Below are 26938 nucleotides of genomic sequence, written 5' to 3'. Positions count from 1 at the left end.
AACTGATTATTTTATTGTTGATCGCTCTAATACAGTGGTTCCCAAACTTTTTCGATTGGCGACACCCTTTTATAAAAAGTAAGTGACCCGCGACCTCCAAAAAAGTCGAAATTAGTAGGAAATGAATATGCACTAAAATAACTAAAATAATAATTTAAGTAGACTTTCAATATGAATTATTCTTAATAACTGTTTTAATACGATAAAATTGCATTCTAATAACTCGTCTCGAAATTCGCGATTGCGTTTTTGTTAACGCCAACCTCATGTCCTTCTCAACATTTACTTTATTTCATTGTTTTGTTTTTAGTTGAGGAAGTGTTGAAAATCTATTCTTGCAAAGATATGTAGAGACAAAAGGAACTAAAACTCTAAAGGCAATCAATGTCACGTTTGGGTATGGATGGTGCATACTATACCAAAATTGTGAGAACAGTTTTTCATTTAACACAGCATGTGATGTGCAATCATTTCGCAAATTTAAGAATTTTGTTTTGAGGAAAATCGCACCGTTCGGGGCGTCATCCCTGCGAATTCTGCAGAAACCTCACCAGGAGTATTCTGATTTACTCACCAAAGTTTCATGGTACTCGCATGAACCGTGTCGAACCGCATCCTCCTTTTTTATATACAGTAAAATAGAGAACATTGCACCATCCCTGGTCGCTGCCCGTGAGAATCTATAAAAAGATTTGTTTTTGCAGAACCCTCTCCTGTAACGTTCTAGTTAACCATAAATTGAGGAAAAAGTTATGAGAAAATTAAAAAGATTTAATTTTTCTGTTATTATATCTGCATATTTTCAACAGTTGTTTTAAATGTAGGGTAAGACGATGTGGTGTTATGTGTGCTATTAAATATATTCATATAAGTTAATACAAATGGTTTACAGTACCCATGATTAGAAAGACACTTTACATTTCTTTTTGCATTTGAATAAAAAGTTTTTACTGAAAAATATTTGAACAGAAAAGTCAAATGTTAACATCACATGACAAGCAAGCCTTTGTTGTCTGACACTGACCTCAACAACCTGTCATGTTAAGGCATTAAATCATCAGATGAGGGTCAAGTAAACCCCAGGATACAACACACATTGGTCTTAGAGGAATTTTTAATAGACATTATTAGTAAAAGTAAAATACTATAATAAAAAAAAAATACATTTAGTAAGAAATTTTTATTTTTTTATTATTCCCATAGCTTTTGACTACAGCAAGATTTTCATTTATGTGTTAAAAAAAAGTAAACACAACAATACATAAATCATGCTAGAAATAGGATACCAAAATATCAGAACATAACCATTACAGCTTTATGTTTATTGCCTTTTAATTGATAACTTGTGTGTGGTGTTACTGTTTACAAATAGAAAAGAAAGTGGAATAGTGTCAAGCATTAGAAACTGATAGTTGTTTTAGGGAATGACCCAACTTACACTTCTCAGACTGAGACCAATGAAAAGATCAACTATAGATGTTCAGCCACAAGGATGGTCTAAATTAGATTATTTTACTATTATAACTTATTAATAATAGTCTGCTATTATCTTTTATATTCATTTAAATGTATGCAATAAACATCAATTTAGCTGTATTTGCATATAAAATACGAAAATATATACAAGTGTCCTACAAGTAGAATTAATACATGCTATCCTAAAATTAATATATACAAATAATGAATGAATTGACGATTAGAATGTCTATTCTATTGGTGCTTCAACAATTTAAAAAATATTATCATACACTACTGTGGGTAAAGTTTTCATAACTAACATCATATTTATATTATATTATTTTTGTTTGTGCCTAATTAAACTAGAACTAATTGAAAATCCTTTCTGACAAAAATCATATTCATGAGGCTTAACCACTAAATGATTTTTTTTTGTGTTTGATTAGAGTAGAACTGTATGAAAACTTTCACATTCATATGAATTACCTGCTGAATGAATTCTTTTGTGTCTATGACAATTAGAAACTGTTTAAAAATCTTTTATGACAACCATTCACAATCATGTGACTAATCTACAAAATGAACTTTTTTATGGTTCTTTAAACAAGAACTAATTGAAAACTTTTTATGACATAGATCACATTCATATGGATTATCTGCTGAATGAATTCTTTTGTGTCTAATAAAATTAGAACAGTCTGAAAACATTTTATGACAAACATCACACTCATAGGGCTTAACAACTAAATGAGTTTTTTTGTGCCTGCTTAGGGCAGAACGGCCTGAAAACTTTTTATGACAAACATCACATTCATATGGATTATCTGCTGAATGAATTCTTTTGTGTCCATTAAAATCAGTAGAGTTTAAAAACCTTTTATGACAAACATCACATTCATAAGGCTTAACCCCTAAATGAATTTTTATGTGTATTCTTAGAGTAGAACTGTGTGAAAACTTTTTATGACATAGTTCACATTCATAAGGCTTTACCATGAAATGAATTTTTTTATGGTTTCCTAAACTAGAAATGCTTGAAAACTTTTTGTGACAAACATCACACTCATAAGGCTTAACCATTAAATGAATATTTTTGTGTTCGCTTAGATAAGAATTGTATGCAAACTTTTTATGACAAACATCACATTCATAAGGCTTAACCCCTAAATGAACTTTTATGTGCATGCTTAGAAAAGAATTGCGTGAAAACTTTTTGTGACAAACATTACATTCATAAGGCTTAACCATTAAATGAATTTTTTTGTGTTCGCTTAGATAAGAATTGTATGCAAACTTTTTATGACAAACATCACATTCATAAGGCTTAACCATTAAATGGACTTTCTTATGTTTACTTAAACTAGAACTGTATGCAAACTTTTTATGACAAACATCACATTCATATGGCTTAACCATTAAATGGACTTTCTTATGTTTACTTAAACTAGAAATGTTTGAAAACCTTTTATGACAATCATCACATTCATAAGGCTTAACCATTAAATGGACTTTCTTATGTTCACTTAAACTAGAAATGTTTGAAAACCTTTTATGACAATCATCACATTCATAAGGCTTAACCATTAAATGGACTTTCTTATGTTCACTTAAACTAGAAATGTTTGAAAACCTTTTATGACAATCATCACATTCATAAGGCTTAACCATTAAATGGACTTTCTTATGTTCACTTAAACTAGAAATGTTTGAAAACCTTTTATGACAATCATCACATTCAAGTTCAAGAGGCATCTCCCCTACTTGAGCTTGTTTATGTTTATTCAAGTTAGATCTTTGAAAAAAATGTTCATGATGATCAACAGAAACAAATGTATTATCTTCAGGAAGTTTTAGCTTTTCTTCTAGTCCTTTTTGTTGTTTGTCCTCAAAATCTATAAATTTTGTCCATAAATCTGGTTTTATATCGTCACTTCTTGATAAGGTTGCTAATTCTGATTTTATATCTTCGCTAGTTGATAATGTTGCTAATTCTGATTTCATATCTTCGCTAGTTGATAATGTTGCTAATTCTGATTTTATATCTTCGCTAGTTGGTAACATTGCTAATTCTGATTTTATATATTCGCTAGTCGATAAAGTTGCTAAAGTTGATTTTATATCTTCCGATCCTGTACATACAGCAGGTTCCATATCTTTATTAACTAAAAATCCTGTTGTTACATCTTGAGAAGTTATTAATGTCATATTGTGTTTTACATCATCAAAAGATGAAAATGTATATTCTGTTTTTGTTTCTCTACTAGATAAAATCCCTGGTGTAACATCGGTTTTAAAATTATGTGAAGTTATAAATGTCATGTCTGGTTTAATATCATGGAAAGTCAAAAATGTTGATACTTCTGTTTTTATGTCAGTAGAAGATGAAAATAATGTAGATAGCTCTGGCTTCACATCTTCAGAATATGAAAATTCTGTTAATTCATCTGACTGTATATCTAAATCACATGTTGCCTCTCCCATGCTGCCCTGCTTCTTATAAATGAACTGAGGATAAAATATTTTAAATGTTAATTCGAATTGTTTTCAAATTTTTAAATGTTTGTATAGGCCTAGTAGCTACAGTAGATTGGAGTTTGTAGATGCCTTATAATAAATGATCTCCTTTCGGGCTTTTTCATTCAGTTTTTACAGATACTATAAAATGTGCAGCAGTCACTAAACAAAGCCTGCTGTAACTAAGTATTTATCCTTCTGTAATAAAAATTGGTCTGAATTTAATAAAAATAAGTAGACATTTTTATAATTTGTACTACTGCTATAACATGCTTATAAATCAGGTTTTACGTTTTAATTAAAAGCCCAACAGAGCTACAATGTTTATTAATTTTTATTTATTTTATCTATTTTAGGTCACTGTGAACACAATAACTAGAGTACCTTTATAGCTAGGTTGATGAAATTTCATATACAAGTATGATATCAAATTTGTAGATCTATATCAACTTTTCAGCGATTTCCGGTAAATGGAAGTGGAACTTTTTCAACTTTATATAGCCTATAACTTGAGTACTATTTCAGATAGATTGATGAAATTTAACAAATAAGTAAAGGATCCAACCAATTCTCTCCCTACTGTCCCTACTGTCAAATTTTGAGTAATTTCCGTTGACCAAAAGTAGTAATTTAGGCTATTTCCGATTTCTAAAAAAACACATGTGAATTTATAAAGTACTAATAATATTCAGCACAGTAGTGTACGCAGGGGGGAGCAGGGGGAGAGGCCGCTCCTCCTCTGGCCATTTTCAGCAAAGTGGCGCCTTTTTGGAAACTTTTTAAACTCAAAGTTTTAAACAATGATATTTGTTAAAAAATATTTTTGGTCGGCACATCTATGTAAATCACAAGATTTCTTTTCATGCAGCAATTAAGCATCATTGTACTAGTCTAGTAGTGTCTACATTTACAACACATATTAACAGCTGCACCAGTTTGCGATTCTAAAAATAATCTTTACGATGCATTGCAATGTTTAAAAAACATTTACGGTAGTACCACTTGGCAAGAGGGGTGTTAAGTTTAAGGCAGCTGTATAATGTATTTGCTTACGAATAATTGAATTAGAAAATGTTATAACATAAAACTTCACACATAATTACTTTATATATACAGTTTGAATCGTGTTATTAATTTTTTTTAAATTACAAAACAGAAACAAATACAACTGATGTGGCATCTCTATTTAAATTCACTTATGAGCAAACTGCGTAGTGGTGGGGACATTTTGACAAGGTCAACAACGTCATCACGATGAAGTAGTAGTATTCTTACAGTTTGGGCGATAGTGATTACGATTACAGTTACAACCCCCCTCCTCATCATAGCGAAGTAATGACATACATCTAGTAATTATATATACATATATATATATATATATATATATATATATATATATATATATATAATACACGTATATAGAAATTCGGCGCCTTTTTTTGCTCTAATCGCTCCCCCTACAACGAAAACCTGGATACGCCTCTGATTCAGCACTATTATACACACATTGTTAGGTGTTTACTTGGTGGGCAAATCTGTTTTAAAAGTTTAAGTTGCCATCCCCCGTAGTGTTGTATATGAATATTTGCAAAAGTTTAGGGGAGATCACTCCTGGTTTATTTGGCATTGGTGTCACACCCCCCCCCCTTAAATGGTGTCACCTGGTGCAGTCTGCACCCCTGGCCTCCATTCCTACGTCTCTGTGATAGAGGAAATATACAGCATGCTTAGACCATCTCACACGAGGATAAATTTTATCCTCTTCTGTTTAAGAAGAAATAAACTGATCTTAATGCTTTCCTTTCCTTAGTTTCTTAGACTATCCCTTACCCTTAAGCATAAAGGCCTAGCCCCTAAGCCTAACCCGAAGTTAGATCTAATGAATTAAAAAATAATACTAATGCCATTTGCATTAATAACAAAAACAAATAACACAATCATGACACTGAAAACAGTAGGCTAAATTTGCAATGAATGAGATGTGGCCCACTAAATCTATTTCCTAGGTTGAACGCAGTCTAAAAATAGATATCATGACGGCTCGATTTTTTTGTCTTAGTAATTCAATATTGACATTAACTTTAAATGTTTTATTTTAAAACCAATGTAGGCACAGGTTAATAATACAAAAAAGAATAGAATCTTGGTCAATCTGATCTAGTACTTGTAGACCGACAGTACAGTGGCAGTAGTAGGTCAGATGATAGTCCTAGATTTAGCTAGATCTTTAGAGCTATCTATCATGTGTGATAATAGATCTAATTTTATAAGCCTATGTATGTGAACTTACAAAAAATAATGACCAGAAGTAGGTCTGTTTTTAAATTTGCTTGAATGGGGTGGGGGAAGGGGGGTGGAGGGATGACATCGACAATCACAAATATGACTTGTTTCAATTCTATGACTATACTTATACTATAGTATAGGCCTCTTGAACTCACCAACCAGGGTGCAAACAAACAAGTGACGATTTTTTCCGGTCGTGCAAACCCAGGGTTCGAACTCAAAGCTCCAGGGCTATGAATATTAGCTGCCGCATTGTTGACTCTACCACTACCACGCCCAATGTGCTTGCAAATGAAATATTAAGCATTTTCAATCAGAAGACAGCAAATTTGAAAGGAAATAAACACTGCTTCATTAACTTACCCAGGTCAAAATATATCTTAATTTCAAACATAATGATAATATCCTATTGTATTAATTTATAGGCCTTAAGTAGTAGATTATGTATTAATGGGCCTAAATTTGTATATTATTGTATGAGTTTATTAGTTAGATATGTATGGGGTGTTGAATAATATTCCCGATACCTGTTTTGGTATGATATAGCGTCTGTTATTATTCCGGAATTGTACAGCAGTAAAAAACAGTAAAACCTTGGCGTAGTCTGTCACACCATTCTGTAAACATTTTTTTTGGTGCCATATTATTTTTAATACATAATTTTTTAAATGTGCATATAGTGATTTTAGTTACATTTTAAATAGCCTACTGTTTTGCTAGGCCTAATTATTATGTATTTCTAATTACTCTAAGTGTATCTGTTAATCATTGCAGCTACCAAACATTGTTCTAGTTCTTCTTACTACTTTTAGTAGGCCCTAAATCTAATATTCTTTTTTACTAGACTAGACCAAGACCTAGTTATCGCATTTCTTCTGCAAGTTTTTGTCTGTGCTTCTTAAAATACCTTATTATTAATATTTAGATCTCCTAATTGTTGCTAATTTTCTGTCAATTAAACTTTAAAGTTAGTTAAAACATTAATTTAATGTACTTGACTTTATTTTTATTTCAATGGTCAAATAAATTATGTTAGTAGTTGCCAGTTGCAGAGTAACGAATGTTAATGAAGCTCAACAAACATTACTTACCCGATAATTTCTGACTCTATATCAAATATCATGAGATTTCCCCTATTTTTAGAATGCTTTATATAGAATTCAAAAATACTTATTCACTCCAAAAAAAATTCATAAAAAACGTTTTAATAACAATTTTTTATGTAATAAAGCGTGGGTCTATTCCTAAATATTAGTAAATAAAGATAATTAAGTAAAAATAAAGTATATAGGCCAAGTGGCCCAGGCTTTTCTTTATAGTTATATTAATAGTAGTGCATTGGGCCCTAATTTATTTTCTACTTTTAAGTGCATTATTACATATAGCTTGGGATGATTATAGATAATGAATACGGGTGTCCGGTAATAGACTTTTCCATAAAATAAGTGGTGTGGGTTGTTAATAGTAATAGTATTGCAATCTCGACTAATTTTATGGTTAGAAATTAGGGTTAGGCGTATGGTAGGACCAGGGTTGGGGTTAGGGATAGAGTTAGCATTGACATTAGCCAGCCATGTGTCTATTTAGTTAGCTACTAGATCTAGTAAAATTTTTTAAAGATTCCATTATCGGACATAGTTGTAATTGTAAATATTCCCTCTAACTGCCTCTAAGTTAGTTTGTTATTAAAACATTTTTATGATTTTTTTTTCAGTACTTAAAATGTTCTAAATTTACAAAAGAATTGCATGACTAAAAAACATTTGTGTACCTTTGTGAACGTGATAATGCGTGTATAATTATAATAGAGTGGAATAGTTTGATGAGACAAAAAAAAAAACCACTAATAATACTAAAAGTAGGCCGTAGGCCTACCCGAATTTTTTTTTCTAGACAGACCTGAAGTGAATATTAAAGAATAACGACAGACTGACGACAGATAGAATAAGAATGTCGACAGACAGAGGAAGTAAGTAAAATAAAAGCTTGTAAAAACAATACTTCACAAAGAATGTGATCGCTGTCACGCCTTGCAATTCTAGTTGGTTGTGAAGTTTAGATCTGTCTTGTTGCTTGATGATAACAAAACTTTTAAAAACTACTCTTCAGTAGGCCTACTCTTCTGCCAATTAAAAATAAAAATATGTAGATCTATTACCTTTTATTAATTCGCATTATAACTCATACATATTCATATAGGTCTATATATATAATATATATAATATATAATATATATATATATATATATATATATATATATATATATATATATATATATATATATATATATATATATATTACAATACTTCCTCTATATCTCATATACGAGAAAAGTATAAATTGAAAACATCAAATTGTTTTTAGCGCAATTTCCATTCTGGAGAATTGCGTTTATTAACCCGTCATTTCTGGATATATGAATGAATTAATGGATGTGTGTCCGCAGCTTTAAGTCGTATCTCCTCCTCAACGAAGCAATATCGAGGACTAGTTCCAAAGCAATTATGTTAAGCAAGTTACGAGGATGAACATAGGCCTAAAAAATTCCGGGTTTCTTTCATGGATTTCCCGGAAAAGCCAAAAAAACCTCGAAAAAATGCAGTTTTTTGCCCATATCTCGGCAACCAGACCACTTAGCGACTTGAAACATGTACCAATCGATTCCTGCCATAATTTAAATCAATATTGCCGAAGAAAGTTTTCAAAAATATCCTTTCGTTCGGTCACAAATTTTTTTTTTTAATTTATTAAAATTTGGACCGAATTAGTAGGCATTTTTATCCAACCACACCACACGCATCATCACGTTCAATAGCTGCGCAATCACGTTCAATGGCTGCGACATCACGTTCGGTAGCTAGGCGCGCAATGGTTTTTAGTCATGTAACTCTATTGTAAATAAAACATCTAAAATACTGAAAAAAAATTTAATAAAAAACGTTTTAATAACTAACCAATGGTTTTACTAACCCTGCTCTTGATTTACGCTTGGACAGAGCTATTTTTAGATAACATAAGGGAATTGCGCTAAAATTGTCACTAGACTTTTTAATTATCTTGTTTTTCCTTCAAGCTCCAAGACACATGGGGCCCCAACAGAAAGTTCTTTCCAATATATAGATATACTAGGCATACTGCCTAGCTTCGCTTAGGTTTTCAAAAACATTTGAGAATTTGAATACTTAATTATTTAGTGATGGCTGAGGTGTGGAGTGTTTAAATTTAAACAGTAATGCTAATTTTAGAGAAAATGATGTTGTGTGTTGTTTAAAGTCCGTTTACAGAGAAAATATTGGAAAGTTCGCAATGTATGACTAAAATGGAATTATCTACAGAGGTTCCATGAACAGTATAATTTATATTACATTGACTTTTAAAATTTATTTATTTATTTAATTAGGATACGCACCTTAATTAACAACTTAATTTTTTTACTGAAGCAAATGCTATACTTCGTCATTTTCTGTTTATGTTTAAAAGAGTATACAAATACAATTGTTTTAAAAATAATGATTTTTAAAAAATTAACTCCCTTGAAATTGAACAAATAACGTTTTAACAAACAATTATAAGGAAATACGTCATCTGGAAAAATTTAACTACCCTAAGGGATTTTTTTCGACGGGAATGTTTTTTGTTATCCTCCGGGGTCGGTCTACGACCTCACAAAATATTAGAGAGATCGTTCGTCAATTTATTTATATATATCTCATATAAGGAGAATTTCGCTCGCGGTCATTTTATTGCCCTCGTTGAGAGCTTTGAGTTTGACCAACAGTTTTTCCATACGGTCTAGTCATCTATAGAGATACATGCAAAAAATTAGACAGATATACAGAGGTTAAGTACCCTAAAATTTGTGTTGAAATTACCCCATTTTTCACACAAAACACTTAGATCATATAGGGAAATACGACCGGTTAGTTTTGACCCGTTTCCAGATTTTTCCCGGATATGGTGAGTTTTTTCTGACACCCCTAGGCGTTCATCTACCACCTGACAAAATATCAAGGGGGCCGTTGAGCAAAAGTTTTTTTCAAAATATAGCTCATATAAAGAGAATTTCACTCGCGGTCTCCTTCACCTGCCCAGTGTCCCCCTAACTCAGACGTAATTTTGTCTTTGAAAACATAGATTTCGGCTGATCATTGGTCTGACCACACTATCTCTTCATATGCTGACGTCACAAGTAAACTATACACCTACCAAACTCTACTTCATCTGCCCAGTTTCCCACCAAAAATAATAAAAGTGAATTGCCGTGACACTGTTCACACGATCGTCATGAAACTTTAGGAAGTTGTTGAGAATATTCCTGGCGAGGTTTCTGCGAAAAAAAAAATATTTCAAATTCGCAGGGGTGGCGCCCCGACACGGCGCGATTTGTTTTTTTTTAATATACGGTATATAAAAATAAAAGTCGATTTTGGTTTGGCATCGTTCATCCGATAGCCATGAGACTTTGGGGAGATTTTATTATACCACTCTAGGGAAGGGTTCTGTAAAAAAAAAAAATTTTTAATTTCGCAAGGGCGACGCCACTGAAGGGTCCGATTTTTCTCTATTTACGTCATTTTAGGGGGGGGGGGGGAGTCTGGCTATTTTGTGACAATGTGTGACGGAGGGGAGGGGGAGGTAAAAATCGTCAAAAAAGCGTGACATCATCCATGGATGATTCCCTCCCCCCCCCCCCCCAGCTATAGTCTAATTTTAAAAATAGGCTTCATCACTAATTACTTAAAAAGAGGCTTAATATAAGTAAGGGGTCATCCATAAATGACGTCACGCTTTTTTTGACGATTTTTACCCCCCCCCCCCTCCCCTCCGTCACACGTCGTCACAAAAAGCCAGACCCCCCCCCTAAAATGACGTCACACATCAACCTACAACCCCCCTCAAAATTGCAGTTGAATTTTTTTAAAACATCGATATTTTTCCAAAATCTTGTCTAAACTAAAAAAAAAATTACAATTTATTAAAACAGTTATCTAAAACGCGAAATAACGTCTAAAATTCGTTACCTAACATTGCTTTTTTATAATGCAAAAATGAAACGTCGCGACATCTGACCCCCCCCCCCCCCTCCCCTCATCACACATCGTCACAAAATTACGGACCCCCCCCCCCCCCTACGAGTGTGACGTCATTTATGGACGACCCCCAGGCATATATAAAACAATACAAAACAATCATATTAAACCACAAAATCAACAAAAATTCATAAAAAACGTTTTAATAACAAGCTTTTATGTAATGATGCACTAAAAAGTAGAAAATAAATTATAGACTACTATTTAAATAACTATAAAGAAAAGCGTGGGTCACTTTAGTATCTATTGGATACCTTTACTAATGTTAAGGAAGACACCCACGCTTTTCTTTATAGTTATTTAAATAGTAGTCTATAATTTATTTTCTACTTTTTAGTGCATCATTACATAAAAGCTTGTTATTAAAGCGTTTTTTATGAATTTTTTTTTCAGTACTTTACATGTTTTATCTACTATAGAGTTACATGACTAAAAACCATTGCGCGCCTACTGAATATCACGTTCAGTAGACGCGCAATGGTTTTTGAACGCAGCCATTACGTGGTCGTGATGGCGCAGCTATTGATGACGCGTATGGTGTGGTTGGCTAGACATGCCTACTAATTCGGTCCAAATTTTAATTAATTCATAAAAAATCAATTAGGCATCCAATTAAGTCAAATTTAGTTTCAGATTGCATTGTCTTCATGTCTTGACCCACGTGCCAAATGTGAATCGTATCGGTCAAGTAGAACTGTCCGAATTTTCACTCCTGCGTTTCCGTCTAGACTGACGACAGACAGAATGACGAGGAAGTGAGTTAAATAAAAGCTTGTAACAAAAGACATGCGAATAGACAATTTTTTCAAGGGAAACTACTCTATTATTGTTTTTGAAACATTGCCGCTGCTTGTATTTACTCATTGTTGTCTCGAACGGGGTAGTTTAAAGTTTATTCCAGGATATTTATGACTGGTTTGGTCTTGGATTGTGATTTGTTATTCAATTATCTGTTATAATATGTAAAATATGACATAAATATGGCCAAATGAAAGAAATATTCATTAGTTACCTTCATCGCACATTACTAGCTAAGTTGGAATTTACGACGCTAAACTAAGATTTTACGGTAAAATCTTAGTTTAGCGTCGTAAATTCCAACGTAGCTAGTAATGTGCGATGAAGGTAACTAATGAATATTTCTTTCATTTGGCCATATTTATGTCATATTTCACATTTATAACAGATAATTGAATAATAAATCACAATCCAAGACCAAACCAGTCATAAATATCCTGGAATAAACTTTAAACTACCCCGTTCGAGACAACAATGAGTAAATACAAGCAGCGGCCATGTTTTAAAAACAAAAAATTGTCTATTCGTATGTCTTTTGTGTTGATTTTGTGGTTTAATATGATTGTTTTGTATTGTTTTAAAATATATGCCTGGGGGTCGTCCATAAATGACGTCACACTCGTAGGGGGGAGGGGGTTCCGTAATTTTGTGACGTTGTGTGATGAGGGGGAGGGGTTCAGATGGTGCCACGTCACACTTTTGCATTTTAAAAAAGCAATGTTACAAAACGAATTTTAGACGTTATTTTGCGTTTTAAAAAACTGTTTTAATACATAGTAATAACAATTGATTAAAATACTCTATTTTGACAGAGTTCAGACAAGATTTTGGAAAAATACAGCTGTTTAAAAAAAATTCAACTGCAATTTTGAGGGGGGGTTGTAGGCTGAGGTGTGACGTCATTTTAGGGGGGGTGGTCTGGCTTTTTGTGACGACGTGTGACTGAGGGGAGGGGGGGGGGTAAAAATCGTCAAAAAAAGCGTAACATCATTTATGGATGACCCCCTGTATAGTAATTTTTCTTTTTTTTTTAATATAGTTGACATGAATGACTAATAGACCTTATCAGACTTAATAGTGTGCATCCAAGACCACAACAATTGTTGGGAGGTCGAACTTTTGAACACTTTATTTGCAGTAAGCAAATCAATATTAGATCGCTCATAAATGACGTCGCTCTTAAGATAGTAATGACAGCGTGCATTATTACAGAACAAACATATGAACATATTGTTTCAAACAGAAATTGTGATTTGTGGTGGGGAGAGGTTGAGTAGAACTCAGCGATGTGATTTTGGAGACGGGTCAGGTTTTTTTTTTTTCGTGAAAACGGGATGGTTGTGGGGGAAAGACCAACTGTAGAAGTATGACGCGTCATTCATTGGTGATCCATTTTCTCAGTGGGGACGAAAGAACTATTAAGAAGGGTCAAGAAATGTAAAAAGCTTGGCGAGTCGCATTTCTTGAACCCTACCTTTTTCATTCCCCCACTTAGCACATCGTCACCGAGTTAACGCTCGCACGTGACGTCATGTAGCGGTACCGCCGACCGTTAGGCTAATTTTATAGAAAAACAACAAGCACTGCCTTTTTGAGGCTTTTGCGACGTTTAGTTTGATTACATAAGTTGGTGTTCATTAAACAGCCCCTAACACATCTATCACTCGTCCATTTAAACGTACGTAGTTATTTCTGCAAGCTTGCTGTCTTGAGACTTTCGGCCCTTTAAAAATGTATTAAGCTCACACCGTATAGAACTAGACTACCCATATTAAGCTCCAAAAGAAGCTTGGTGAAAACAGGATGGCCGTCCGATTTTGAAGCTGCTCTGCGCTTTATAAAAACCACAATAAACGATAAGATGACACTTAAATTAAATTATAGTTCTGAATCTTGATACATTAAAAGTGATATTCGGAAATTAAGAGCCAGACAGACAACATGATATTTCAATTTAAGTTTAAGTCCAAGAAAATAAATTTCCTCAAACGATGGAACAATACTAAATTTTCGCGCAGTTTAGCGAAATTGAATTTAAGTATTTACGTTATCTTACAAAGCGCGATAGCCTACTGGTGCTCTAACGCGGTCCATGCTAATGGCCGTATTCCTAACGCCCCGCATTAGACGCGGCTTATTCGTCGGCAGGCATTTGGTGGCAAGCCTTTTTGACGGGGATAATGTGTTGCGGCCGGTTTGCCGAATGTCTTAAACTAGCAGGCTTGCAACATTTGTGATGATTCGTTTTAAGCAAGGTATACGTATACTAATGCTTATTTATCGTTATTTTGATCGAACAAAGCATTATAGAGGTTCTCCGTCAACCATCTGGGTATTTTTCCCCGTTCACCTCCTTTCATGAGACCGACACGTCATAAATTGCAAAGCCGCCTGAGTTGACGTCACAAATCTTCACTCACTCCCGTAGCAAATCATATGTGACATCATTTATGGACAACCCCATATCACTCACTTGGGTACTTGATATTGACAATTTGACAACAAAGGATAACCAAAATGTGTCTGGCAGGTGGAGACTTGCGATCGACCATAATGACAACACGCACTTAAGGGGTGGACTCAGTGGCGTAGCCAGGATCGTCTCAAGGGGGGGGGGTTCCAATTTTTACCCGGGGACAAACTTTCGATTTGCACCCCCCCCCCCTTTCAAACTTTCAATTTGCACCCCTCCTCATACTTTTTATATATACAGAGGGGTCTATGGGGGGGGGGGGGGGTTATGACCCCCCCTAACCCCCCCTGCCTACGCCACAGGGTGGACTGGCTCATTGTTTTAGATGATGTTTTACGAGTGAAGCTGGTGGATAATACATTTTGTCTCTCTGTATATATAAATGATGACAAACATTTAATGTTTTCAAAATTATGGTTAGAGATCTTAGATAAGGCAGAGTGAAGCGTAATTTTTTACATTATGACTTGATGTGACATTGACGACAAAAATATGACGGGGGTTGGGGTTTAATTAAGGTAAAGAGAAGTAAAAAAAAATGTCATAAGTTACGATATAATTACTAATAATTATTATTGATGAAAAGAAAAACCTGAAACTGAAATGAAAATAGTGAACATTAAAACAATAAGAAAAAACTCACAACTATTTAGTAATAGTAAGATCAAATAAACATTAGTTTTAAAAAAACGTGATTTAATACATGGATACAAGTTGCATCTCACAATGCTTCTAGAATTAATAAAGTTGTTTGTTAGGAAATTCACATTTTTTAAAAAAAAATGCTTTGTAATATGGACTAAACAACAAGACGATCATATTTAAATACATTTTCATATGAATAGAAATGAAAGGGAAGCTACTCTCAATAACATTTTCTTAAGATGGCTGCTGTTTTTAATAGCAAATTTACTATCTCGAACAGGGTTGATAAAAATTAATTTCAGGATATTTAAATTGATTTAAACATCTATGGTGATTTGTTATTCAATTATCTATAATACTTTATCAAAATATACGAAAATGGTAATCTATCGTTTTGGGTACGTAAAATCGCCCGCGGCTATTTATGTACGAAAACGTTACCTCATTGTCAAGGCTTTAATAGAAGTATATTGTCATACTTTTGTGTCAAATATTATAGATAAATGAATAATAAACCTAAATCAATGGCTAAATATATCGATATAGGCCAGAAATTAACTTTAAACAGCAGTGTCTGAGAGCAAGATTTGCTATATAAACAGCAGCCATTTGTAAAATAGAGTGACTTCCCCCTGAATCTGGCGCTAAAAGCTTATAAAAATAAAACTTAGACAAGATGGCTGCTATAGTAAATGAGCATGGTTGCATCTGTTGGAAACATCGCTAGTCTTCATTTATTACGGAAAAGTTTTAATTCAATTGTTTAAAAACAGGTACATAAATGAATCAAGGAAACATTTTTGAATTTTTTAAAACATAAATTCTCCTCAAAATGTGAAATAATTATTAAAATGTAAGGAGTCACCTGTTTTTCACATTACTAGTCGCGGGCGATTTTACGTACCCAAAACGATAGATTACCACGAAAATATACTCATATTTAATGACATATTCATTAGTTCACTCTCTCCCACATTACTAGTTTTGGGCGAATTTACGACGCTAAACTAAGATTTTACCGATTTTACCATAATGTATATTCTAGAAGTCTATAGATCTAGCTAATTTATCGTTTTTAGGTGCGTAAAATTGCCGAGGCTGGTAATGTGCGAAAAAGTTGCCTCGTTGTTAAGGCTTTAAAAGAAGTATACTGTGATATAGTTGTGTCAAATATTATTGTTAACTGAATAATAAACCAAAATCAATGGCTAAATATATCAATATAGGCCAGAAATTAACTTTAACAGCAGTGTTTGCGAACAAGATTTGATATAGCTAAATAATTGAAATTATATAAATAGAGGTTATGTGTAAGTTAGAGTGGTTTCCCCTGGATTGTAACCAAAATAACTTAAACAAGATGGCTCCTAAAGTTAAATGAGCTTGGTTGCATCGCTAGTCTTTTTTTTATTACTGAAAAGTTTTAATACAATTATTATTATTGTTTAAAAACAGGTACATTAATGAAACTTTGAAACATTTTCGTAGCTTTCAAAACAGATCTAGAATTCTAGATCTAGAGTCTAGGATCTATAATTCTAGCCTTGGCCGATTTTACGTAGAATCTACCTAAAACGACAGATTACCAGTAGCCTATATAAATGAGTAGATCTAATTCTAGAGTCTAGCTAGACCTAGACATCTACTGGAATATTAAAAATTAATACTCTATTAAATTAGGACTATTAGGTAGTCTAGCTCATTACTGAGATGGCGGGATGACCTCTGACCTTGAAACGTCACTCGTCGTTTTTTTTTTTCGGTTTTTTCGTTTTTTTAGGGGTCCTACACACGACAAATGAAAAAACTGCTAATCTCGCACAATCTCATCATTATTTTAAGGCAGATTCTAGTCGGAATAAGATACGCATGCCTAATGGAGAGAAACTACGACTTAGCGGCGATGTTTTCGATGGTACTGCGCATGCGTGTGTTTACAACCGCAGAACCCTAACACCAACCCTAATCCTATCCCTAACCCTAGCCCTAATCCTATCCCTAACCCTAGCCCTAATCCTATCCCTAACCCTAGCCCTAATCCTATCCCTAACCCTATACCTAATCCTACCCCTAACCCTCATTCTAGCCCTAACCCTAGCCATAGGTCACTGCGCATGCGCAGAACTATCTTTTGCCGAAAAATCTTATTCCGAGTAGACACTTCGTTATTTTAATGTGAGATTCTAAATAAATGAATGCCAAAAAATTCACGAGATATGTGGTTTTTATTAATCAAAGTGTCTACTCGGAAGAAGATTTTTCTCCCCAACGTCTCCACTTAGTCGGCAAAAGATAGCTCTGCGCATGCGCAGTGAGCTATGGCTGGGGTTTGGGCTAGAATAAGGGTTAGGGGTAGGAATAGGTCAAGGCAGTTCTGCTGTATGGAGAGTCTCCAAGGCAAGCACAGCAAAGATACAGACCTTCATGAATAGATGCCTTAGACAGATACTGAAACTGAGATGGCAGGACAAAGTGCCGAACTTGGAACTATGGAGGAAAGCTAGGCAGGAGCCTATAGGTGTGCAAATAAGAAGGAGGAAGTGGCGCTGGGTGGGTCACACACTGCGAAAGGCTCACACAAATGTTACACGCCAAGCGCTTGAGTGGAACCCCCAGGGAAAGCGGAAGAGAGGGCGCCCAAGACAGACCTGGAGGCGGAGTCTTCTTGAAGAACTGAAGCCAATAGGGATGTCTTGGGAGATGTCAAAATTAATAGCAGAGGATAGGAAGAAATGGAAGGAAATGGTGGAGGCCCTATGCTCCATAAGGAGCAAAGAGGACTAAGTCAAGTAAGTCAAGGTAGGAATAGGATAGGGTTAGGGCTAGGGTTAGGGTTAGGGATGGGGTTAAGGATAGGATTAGGGTTGGTGTTAGGGTTCTGTGGTTGTAAACACACGCATGCGCAGTACCATCGAAAACATCGCAGCTAAGGCAAGTCGTAGTTTCTCTCCATTGCGCATGCATATCGCATGCGTATCTTATTCCGGCTATAATCGGCCTTTATTAATACACGCTATTCTTGTCGAGTACTGTGGGGAAAAACTGAACTGCTGCCTTAAACGGCCCGGTACATGGTCAAAACCCCCTGGTACAAATGCAGAAATATATAATTGAGATATTAATAATGATTAATTACAGTCCTGTTGATACATTTTTTTTTATCGAATATGAGGATGAGGTACCCATGCAGACATTTCTGTCCGCTATTTTTTTCATTGTTACGCTAGTTACCTCACAGAAACAACTAGATCTAGTTTTTGTTTTTTGCGGAATGAACTGTTAAGTCTAGTATTTTAATTATAATTTAATTGTAGCTTGTGCTGAAAAATGTAAAATTGTGGAAATTATTATTGTATTAGTAATTTTATTAGTATACTAGGCATGCTGCCCAGCTTCGCTTAGGCTTTCGAAAACATTGAGAATTTGCATGCTTAATTAATTCGCCCGAGGGTCGGTCTACGACCTCAAGAGTTATGAAGAGGTTCCTCCGTGGACATTTTTTTTTGATTTATAGCTCATATAAGGTACCGGTCAGTCGAGGTCAGTTTTGACCCCCTCATCGTAGACTTTTCGGCCAACCGGCCCCCGTGTTCTGTCGCCCCAAGGCAAGATCCTGCCAAATTTGAAGCGCCTGCGGCGCCGGGAAGTGCCCTATCGGACACCCGACAATCTAGATCTAGATTCCTAAAAGAATTTTTTTTTAAAGTTTAGCCCGAGCATAATAAAAAAAAATACATTAACCAAGTTGACTTGGTGTGTCTCGAACCCGCACCACCTGCGTGGTTTAATGTACACTAACATCTTCGCTATTTAGGCACCTTATAAAATACGGAGAATGAAACACGTATTTTAAAATCTTAACTTACGCGAATATGCCTATTCTTTCAAATTAATTTTTTTATCCCAAATTAGCCAGTTCCAAACAAAGATTTTGTATAAAATAAATAAGTCTTGAAATAGTTTAGTCCTAATATAGAAATTTATTTTTGGAATTGATTTTAGAGAAGTTAGAGTCTAAATCTAGATCTTAGCGTCTACGTCTAGATCTAGTTATTGCGTAGATTTAGATTTAGATTTAGTCTAGATCTAGAATCTCTAGATCTAGAATCCAAATACATAAAATAAATTTTATGAGTTTAGGCTGAAAAAATTGTATTGTATACATTTCATAGTGTACGTAGATCTAAATCAAATTTGAATGAAATAGTTCATTTCTTTTTATTCAAAACACGGCAGATGACGTCATTGGTTAATGTATAAGCAATAGTGACGTCACAGTTTTATGCGTTCTTTTTCACATATATTAATGCTTTTCCGGTTGCATAAATAATACTGTTTCTCTACATTCGAATACGCCTTTAATTTTTATTTTTCTTCTTTAAATAAAATTGTGGTTATACATTTAAAACATCTAACATATTATTTTCAACAAAAGTCCGTATAAAAGTATGCATATATCGCTGCCGATTCTGACGTGATGTCCGGCGAAAATATTTTGCGGACAGAGAGAGAGAAGAGCGCACACAGCCTTTTATATATTAGGATTGATTTTTTTTCTTCACTGTGGGCCGACAGTAGCTGCATTGAATTTAATTCGTGACTGGTGGTTAACCTTGTCAACGCTGCATGGCCTATTTGTTTATATAATTAGTGATGCTCGTTCAGTGTGTCAGTGGTCTTTTTTTCAGAGCTAGGCCTAATAACGGGTGATTGTCAGACTTAATTGATTGGCCGTTAGCCTTTTTCATTGCTGCATAATTTAAATAATGATCATTCAGCTGCCTTTTTTTTGGCGCTTAATAATCTGTTTATGGGCATTTTAAGCGTTTATTTATTTATTTTTTTAAAGCTAGCTAGAGGTATATCTAGTTAAAAAAAATTTGCGCGAGCATCATTTTGTCTTTTAAAACTACGATCGACTTGATATTGAATATTTAAATTACTTTACCTTACTACATTAAATTACATTTGCTTTATGTTTTAAGAGTTTAAAAATAATGTGTGCCTTTTGTGTAGACAAAAAAAAATTAAGCTAAGGTTTAAAATTAGTCTTACTTTTGTATAAATTCGGCTCTACTCTATAATAATTTTAAAAATGTAATAATTAGTTAAGGCCGCATTTGCGCTTTTCGCTCCTCGTTACGCTAAATTTTTACCCTAGATTTTTTTACAAGTCCTATTGTGTACAAATATTGTCACAAAACTAAAAAAACATTAGGTGCAAATTAGTGCCATGCTACCTGAAGAAATCAAGTGTTTATTAAGCTGTTTATGACAGTTTAGAACTGTAATTAAAATTAATTACATATTTTATTACATATTTGGATAAGATTAAGCACTTATTACTTACATTTAAAAACTAACAAAAGTAAATCAAGTTTTGATTTTTGTTATTATTAATATCTTAGTATTTCTATTTTTTAAAATAATTTTAAGAAACTGGTAGCTTAAGATATTAATCTGCAGTCCTAATTGCTTTGCATTACTGGTTGTCTATTTTAAAATTACATTTGACTAAGTAATCATTAGTAATCAGACTGACAAAAGTCTGGCATGTGTTACAACTTTTGCCATGTTATTAGTAATAAGTTGTTTTGGTTATTTAATAACCAGTTCAACATTTCCATTTTTTAAATCATCAGTTCATATCTAAGAAGCTAACCAGCATGGAGGTGGAAACAGATGTGTTAGCTGCAGTTTCTTCTACTGTAGAAGTACAGTCAAATGAATTATCAGAGTTTTCATCTTCTGAAGATTTGAAACCAGATCTATCGGCCATATTTCCATCTTCTGCTAGCATCAAAACAGAATTATTGTCATTTTTTCATTCTCAGAATATAAAACCTGACATGACATTTAAAACCACTCAAGATGTTAAACCTGATGTTACACCAGACTTTTCTTCTTCTGCTGGCATCAAAACAGAATTATTGGCGTTTATTAATTTCCAGGATATAAAACCTAACATGTCATTTAAAACTTCTCAAGATGTTAAACCTGATGTTAATTCAGAATTTACTTCTTCTAATGACATAAAACCAGAATTATCATTTTTTAATGTTCAGGATATAAAACCTAACATTTCATTTAATACTTCTCAAGATGTTAAACCTGAAATTACATTTTCAATTGAAAAAATTAATAAGAAACCTGCTGCATCAGCAGTATTTTCAAGATCTAAAAATTTAAAACCAGAATTATTACCTACTGAAAATTTAAAACAAGAGTTCACAAGAGAATTTTTATTTTTTGAGGATAAACAAGAAAATGGACTTGAAGAAAATCTACAATTGTCTAGGGACAACGAAAATAAAATTGTTTACTATCATGAAACATTTTCTCAAAGTTCTAAAAGTAATATGCATAAAAATGTTCATTCTGAAGATAAGCCATGGGAGTGTGAGTTTTGTCTTAAAAGGTTTTATCAAAGTTCTCATTTAAAAAATCATAAAAAGATTCATTCAGGAGATAAACCACATGAATGTTATGTTTGTCATGAAAAGTTTTCTGCAACTTATTTAAGAACACATAAAAAGATTCATTCAGGAGATAAACCACATGAATGTTATGTTTGTCATGAAAAGTTTTCTACAAGTTCTGATTTAAAAAAACATAAAAAGATTCATTCAGGAGATAAAACACATGAATGTTATGTTTGTCATAAAAAGTTTTCTACAAGTTCTGATTTTAAAAAACATAAAAATGTTCATTCTGGAGATAAGCCACATGAATGTGATGTTTGTCATAAAAGGTTTTCTACAAGTTCTCTTTTAAAAAAACATAAAAATGTTCATTCTGGAGATAAGCCATATGAATGTGAGGTTTGTCATAAAAGGTTTTCTAGAAATGCTGATTTAAAAAAACATAAAAATGTTCATTCTGGAGATAAGCCATATGAATGTGATGTTTGTCATAAAAGGTTTTCTCAAAGTTCTAACTTAAATTACCATAAAAAGATTCATTCAGGAAAAAGACCACATGAATGTGATGTTTGTCATAAAAACTTTGTGGAAAAGAATAGTCTATTACAACATAAAAATGTTCATTCGGGAGATAAGCCATATAAATGTAATGTTTGTCTTCAAAGATTTCAATATAGGTCTTATTTAAGTAGACATAAAAAGATTCATTCAGGAGAAAAGGCATATAATTGTGATGTTTGTCATAAAATCTTTGCAGATGAGAATGGTCTATTGCGACATAACAAAGTTCATTCATTAGAAAGGCTACATGAATGTGATGTTTGTCATAAAAGGTTTTCTCAAATTTCTAATTTAAGAACACATAAAAAGATTCATTCTGATGAAAGGCCACATGAATTGTGATGTTTGTCCTATAAGGTTTGCTTAGAAATGTGATTTATTAAGAGATAATATTGTTCTTTTGGGAAAAAGGCCATATGAATTTGATGTTTGTCCTAAATCATTTACTCAGAATAGTTATTTAACTACACATAAAAAACTTTTTTTGGCTATAAAAATTGTTCTCAACTTCTTATTTAACCATTAATGACTCATTCATTCTACCAAAACACCACCCTTGATGTCCCAATGTAAGGAGCATAACTCTGTATGAACAAGTGAACACTTTCACAAAATATTCCTTTTTGTTTAAATGAAACTAATAATTAAGATACAAACTTCTGCTTAATGTTAAAATTATATCTGGCTTTCTAACAGTATTAAATAGAATATAATATATTTGGTTGAAGTACAGAATAAAAAATATAAAAAATGTCAGAGAAATTCCAAAATAGTTAAAATATAGATCATTTTGGGTAGTCAACTTTATTTTTGTCGAAACAACTATACATCGAATTTAACAGTTGAACATCAATTTGTTTATGTTTAATATATATCATTCGTAAAATACATGCCTAGATTTGTTTTTAAGCTTGTTTTTATTTGATTTTTAATTTAAAATCAACTGAAAATGGGACAAATGCGTCTAGAATTTTGGGATGGAAAGAGACTAATATTATGAATCTTTCAAAATTGCCATTGATATTAGTAAACAGGACAAAATATGCTGAAACTATCCAACATCCTGTTTAGATAAAAATTAGGATTTTTAGGCCAAATCTTTATAAAACAAATTTAAGTTTTCTATGCGTATTGTATGCAGGCGTTACGGGCCATCATGTGTAGCGGGCGGCAGCGGGCGTTATGGGTCATATAAAAAAGTTCATTCTGGAGACAAGCTACATGAATGTGCTATTTGTCATTAAAGATTTTCTAGAAGTCGTAGTCTAAATGATATTTTTCACAAAAGCTTTTCTCAAATATCTAATTTAAATACTCTAAAAAAATTCATTCTATAAGTAAGATGGAGGAATGTGATGTTGGTAAGGAAATGTTTTCTTTTAAATTTACTTTATATTGTCAAAAAAAATTATCATGACTTAAAACCAATTTAATTTCATTTTTTAACTTAAAAACAATCAATATCTATAGCAAATTATTACTTTTAAATTTCTTATTAATTTTTTTGTCTGCACATAACTTTAACAAGCGGTTAACCAATTGTGGGTCATAGTTAATACGTTTTTAATTTTGTATTATGAAAAGGTTCTTTTGTCAAAGAGTATACCTCGGCAATTTTTATACATACTGTAAAAAAAAATTTATTCTATTATGTCAGCTGTTTGTACATTTTTTTTCTTTATCTATCCTACTTCTTTTTGTGTTATTTGTAAATATGAATGAAAGAAGAAATAAGCCATCACTTTAGAAACCCAGGGTTTTATTTTTAACCCGCATGGTTTTGTTCAGGCCACACAGTTAATTTGCCAATTCTTTTCAAATTTTATAAAATTGACAATGCACATTCATTGGGACAAGGGAGTTTACCAATACTGATCAAACCAATTACACATTAACAATAACAAAAGCTAACTAAAATAAAATACGCTGTTCAACTTCAATGTATTATTTACATTTACAATATAAGTACTGTAACACAATTCTCAAACATAATTTTACACATTTACACTACTCACAAACAGCCCAGTAAGACATACAGCGACATGACAGAATATCAGGTTAACAGTTAATACAACCTAAATTAGACAAGTACAATGACATCGGGCAATGGCATCTGGCCAACAGGTATAGTGACATCACAACTTCTGAGCAGACAAAATATTTTTTTGCAAAAACTTTTTCATCTTTTGCTAAATGTACTTAATAATTATATTGAGAGGTATAGAATCTCAAATCATATGATCAAACTTTATTGTCTGCAATGTATAACTCAGACAGACCATATGTAAAAACGTCCTCCCCCTCCCCACTATTTACATGTCTTATGGAACTAACCCCAAGTTTCATGTTGCTCCAACCATTGCTAAGGCTTATGGTCACTGCCTTACTTTTGCTAGATGAATGGTTTTTTTTTTAATTTTATTAAATTAAATGCATTTGTTACATGTTATATATAGATTTTATCTTTCTGCACTCCTTCTCAATATGAACTTTATGCCAAAGCTCAGACACCTCTCTGCATGCTATGTGATTTAGGCTATACAATTTAAAGATTAACCACACATTTCAATGTCATAAATTAACATTTAATTTTTTACAAAAACAGCATAAAAATTATAAGTTTGAAGAAAAGAAAGACTAAAGCTGCAATTGTTGCATTTTGGTATCTTAGTTTCAACATAATGTAATTTTTGGCTAGTTGTTATTTAATTTTGTATTCCGTACTATTAAAAAAATAGCCTCGTAATGTAAATTCTAATGTAGTGAATCATTAGAAATTGTAACATGAAAATTTTAAGAAATAAAATGGCTAGAGTGTGTGTCAAATTTTATTATTATTGTTTTTCTGTATGTAAATTCCAAGGAGGCCAATGTGTTTTGAATGATGGGGTGTATTTTACTCTCTTGTGATGATCCAAAGCCTGTACCTGCAAGTTAGGTTAGGTCAGTGTCAGACAACATTTGCTTGTTAGGACTCCAGTTACAAAGGAAACATTTGACATTTTAAGCACTTGTTTTACTATTTTTTTATCAATTACAAGCAAAATAAAATTTATAAAAATGATTGCATTATGGATGTTTTTGCCATAAACTTCTATGGCACTACTGCACACAAAGTGCACAATCCAAATTATTACTGTTATAAAAGCTTATAGAGTAAGTTTAAGGGAGCTAAATGTGTATGGGATTAGTTTTTTTTTTTTTAGAAGTATAGTGAGACGGTAGAATCAAAGGCTTTTTAAAACCTATCAACAAGGTGAAACAAAGTAGGTTTGAGTACTTCTGAGCCAGTTTTCAATATTATTATTAAACTCTGTGATCAGAAACTTTCTAAACCTAGATTGATTAGTATGGAAAAGGTAATGCTTTTTAGGCAGTTGACATGTATTTGTTTATATGCATTTCAAATGGTTTGGAAATTGGGGGTCATCCATAAATTAAGTCATTCTTTCTGTGACGATTTTTACCTCCCCCCCCCTTCAACTCCGTCACACATCGTCACAAAAAGCCCGACCCCTCCCCTAAAATGACGTCACACCTCAGCCTACACCCCCCCCCCCCCCTCTCAAAAATGCAGTTGAATTTTTCTTAAAACATCGATATTTTTTTCCAAAATCTTGTTTGAACTTTGTCAACATAGAATATTTTAATTAATTCCTATTACAATTTATTAGAACAGTTTTCTAAAACGCAAATTATCGGCTAAAACTCGTTTTCTAACATTGCGTTTTTTTAATAATGCAAAAGTGTGACGTCACACTATCTGACATTCCCCCTCCCCATTATCACACACCGACAGCAAATTACAGACCTCCCTCCCCCTTACGAGTGTGATGTCATTTATGGACCACTCCTTGGTCAATAGCTGTATGGATCCTGGATGTTACTTGTTTGTGTAGTTGTACAACATAAGTATACTTAACTCAGTGGCGTATCCAGGGAGGTGGCGTGCAGAGGGGTGGAGGCGGAAGAGGCCCAGGTCCCGGCATCCACCAGGGGGGGTGGAATTTTTTTTTTTATAATTAAAAAAAAGTAGCGGTATGTTGTGACATGGTGTCATCGTATCTTTCCATATATTTGCCGATCTCACCCAAAAAAAATTGACACTCAATCGTCTGTCACTCGTTTTGACATTACACCAGAGGCGTAGTGACCCTTCCCGGCGCCCGGGGACAAACTTTTCATTTGCACACCCCCCCCCCTCGAACTTTTCATTTGCACCCCCCCCCCCCCCTCAAACTTTCGATTTGCACCCCCCCCCCCTCAAACTTTCGATTTGCACCCCCCCCTTTCGAACTTTTCATTTGCACCCCCCCCCTCAAACTTTCGATTTGCACCCCCCCCCTAAAACTTTCGATTTGCACCCCCCCCCCCCTTTCGAACTTTTCATTTGCACCCCCCCCCCCCTCAAACTTTCGATTTGCACCCCCCATCGAACTTTTCATTTGCGCCCCCCCCCCCTAAGGTCGGCGCCCGGGGACATATGTTCCCCCCCGCCCCCCTTCCCCTCGCTACGCCTCTGCATTACACTGTCCGTAGGGCAAAACTTGTATAGAAAAAGCGGGCATCAATGAAGGGTAGTCCAAATGGCAGTCATTGATATTTCCGTAAAAAATGTGTGTGATATTTATTTAGTATAGTGTAGGGCAGGGGTCGGCAACCTTTTGAGACGGAAGAGCCAAACGTAATTA

General features: G+C 33.6%; 2 protein-coding genes across 2 annotated transcripts; one reads left to right on the top strand and one right to left on the bottom strand.

Moving 5' to 3' along the window:
- Window positions 1-1201: 1201 nt before the first annotated feature.
- Window positions 1202-7356, bottom strand: LOC131928815 (zinc finger protein 883). The gene is made up of 4 exons (XM_059284950.1): window positions 7350-7356; window positions 6786-6875; window positions 6414-6542; window positions 1202-3963 (listed from the first exon to the last, which is right to left on the bottom strand). Exon 4 carries the CDS (start codon window positions 3937-3939, stop codon window positions 2026-2028), a length of 1914 nt encoding a protein of 637 aa, XP_059140933.1. The 5' UTR covers window positions 3940-3963; window positions 6414-6542; window positions 6786-6875; window positions 7350-7356; the 3' UTR covers window positions 1202-2025.
- A 9267-nt stretch (window positions 7357-16623) lies between these two features.
- LOC131928818 (zinc finger protein 883-like) lies at window positions 16624-24976 on the top strand. Its single transcript, XM_059284954.1, has 2 exons — window positions 16624-16719; window positions 20907-24976. The coding sequence occupies exon 2, from the start codon at window positions 20931-20933 to the stop codon at window positions 22587-22589; it is 1659 nt and encodes a 552-aa protein (XP_059140937.1). The 5' UTR covers window positions 16624-16719; window positions 20907-20930; the 3' UTR covers window positions 22590-24976.
- Window positions 24977-26938: the final 1962 nt, after the last annotated feature.

This window comes from Physella acuta, unplaced genomic scaffold, assembly GCF_028476545.2.
Source record: "Physella acuta isolate Inbredline_101_S28 unplaced genomic scaffold, ASM2847654v3 ptg001552l, whole genome shotgun sequence".
Lineage (NCBI taxonomy): Eukaryota > Metazoa > Mollusca > Gastropoda > Physidae > Physella > Physella acuta.
The sequence above is the reverse complement of the archived record's forward strand: the minus strand, read 5'-3'. Positions and strand labels throughout refer to the sequence as shown.

What these genes read in the sequence shown, in the direction of transcription:
- LOC131928815 (XM_059284950.1), bottom strand. Translation starts at nt 3,939, where the DNA reads ATGGGAGAGGCAACATGTGATTTAGATATACAGTCAGATGAATTAACA.
- LOC131928818 (XM_059284954.1), top strand. Translation starts at nt 20,931, where the DNA reads ATGGAGGTGGAAACAGATGTGTTAGCTGCAGTTTCTTCTACTGTAGAA.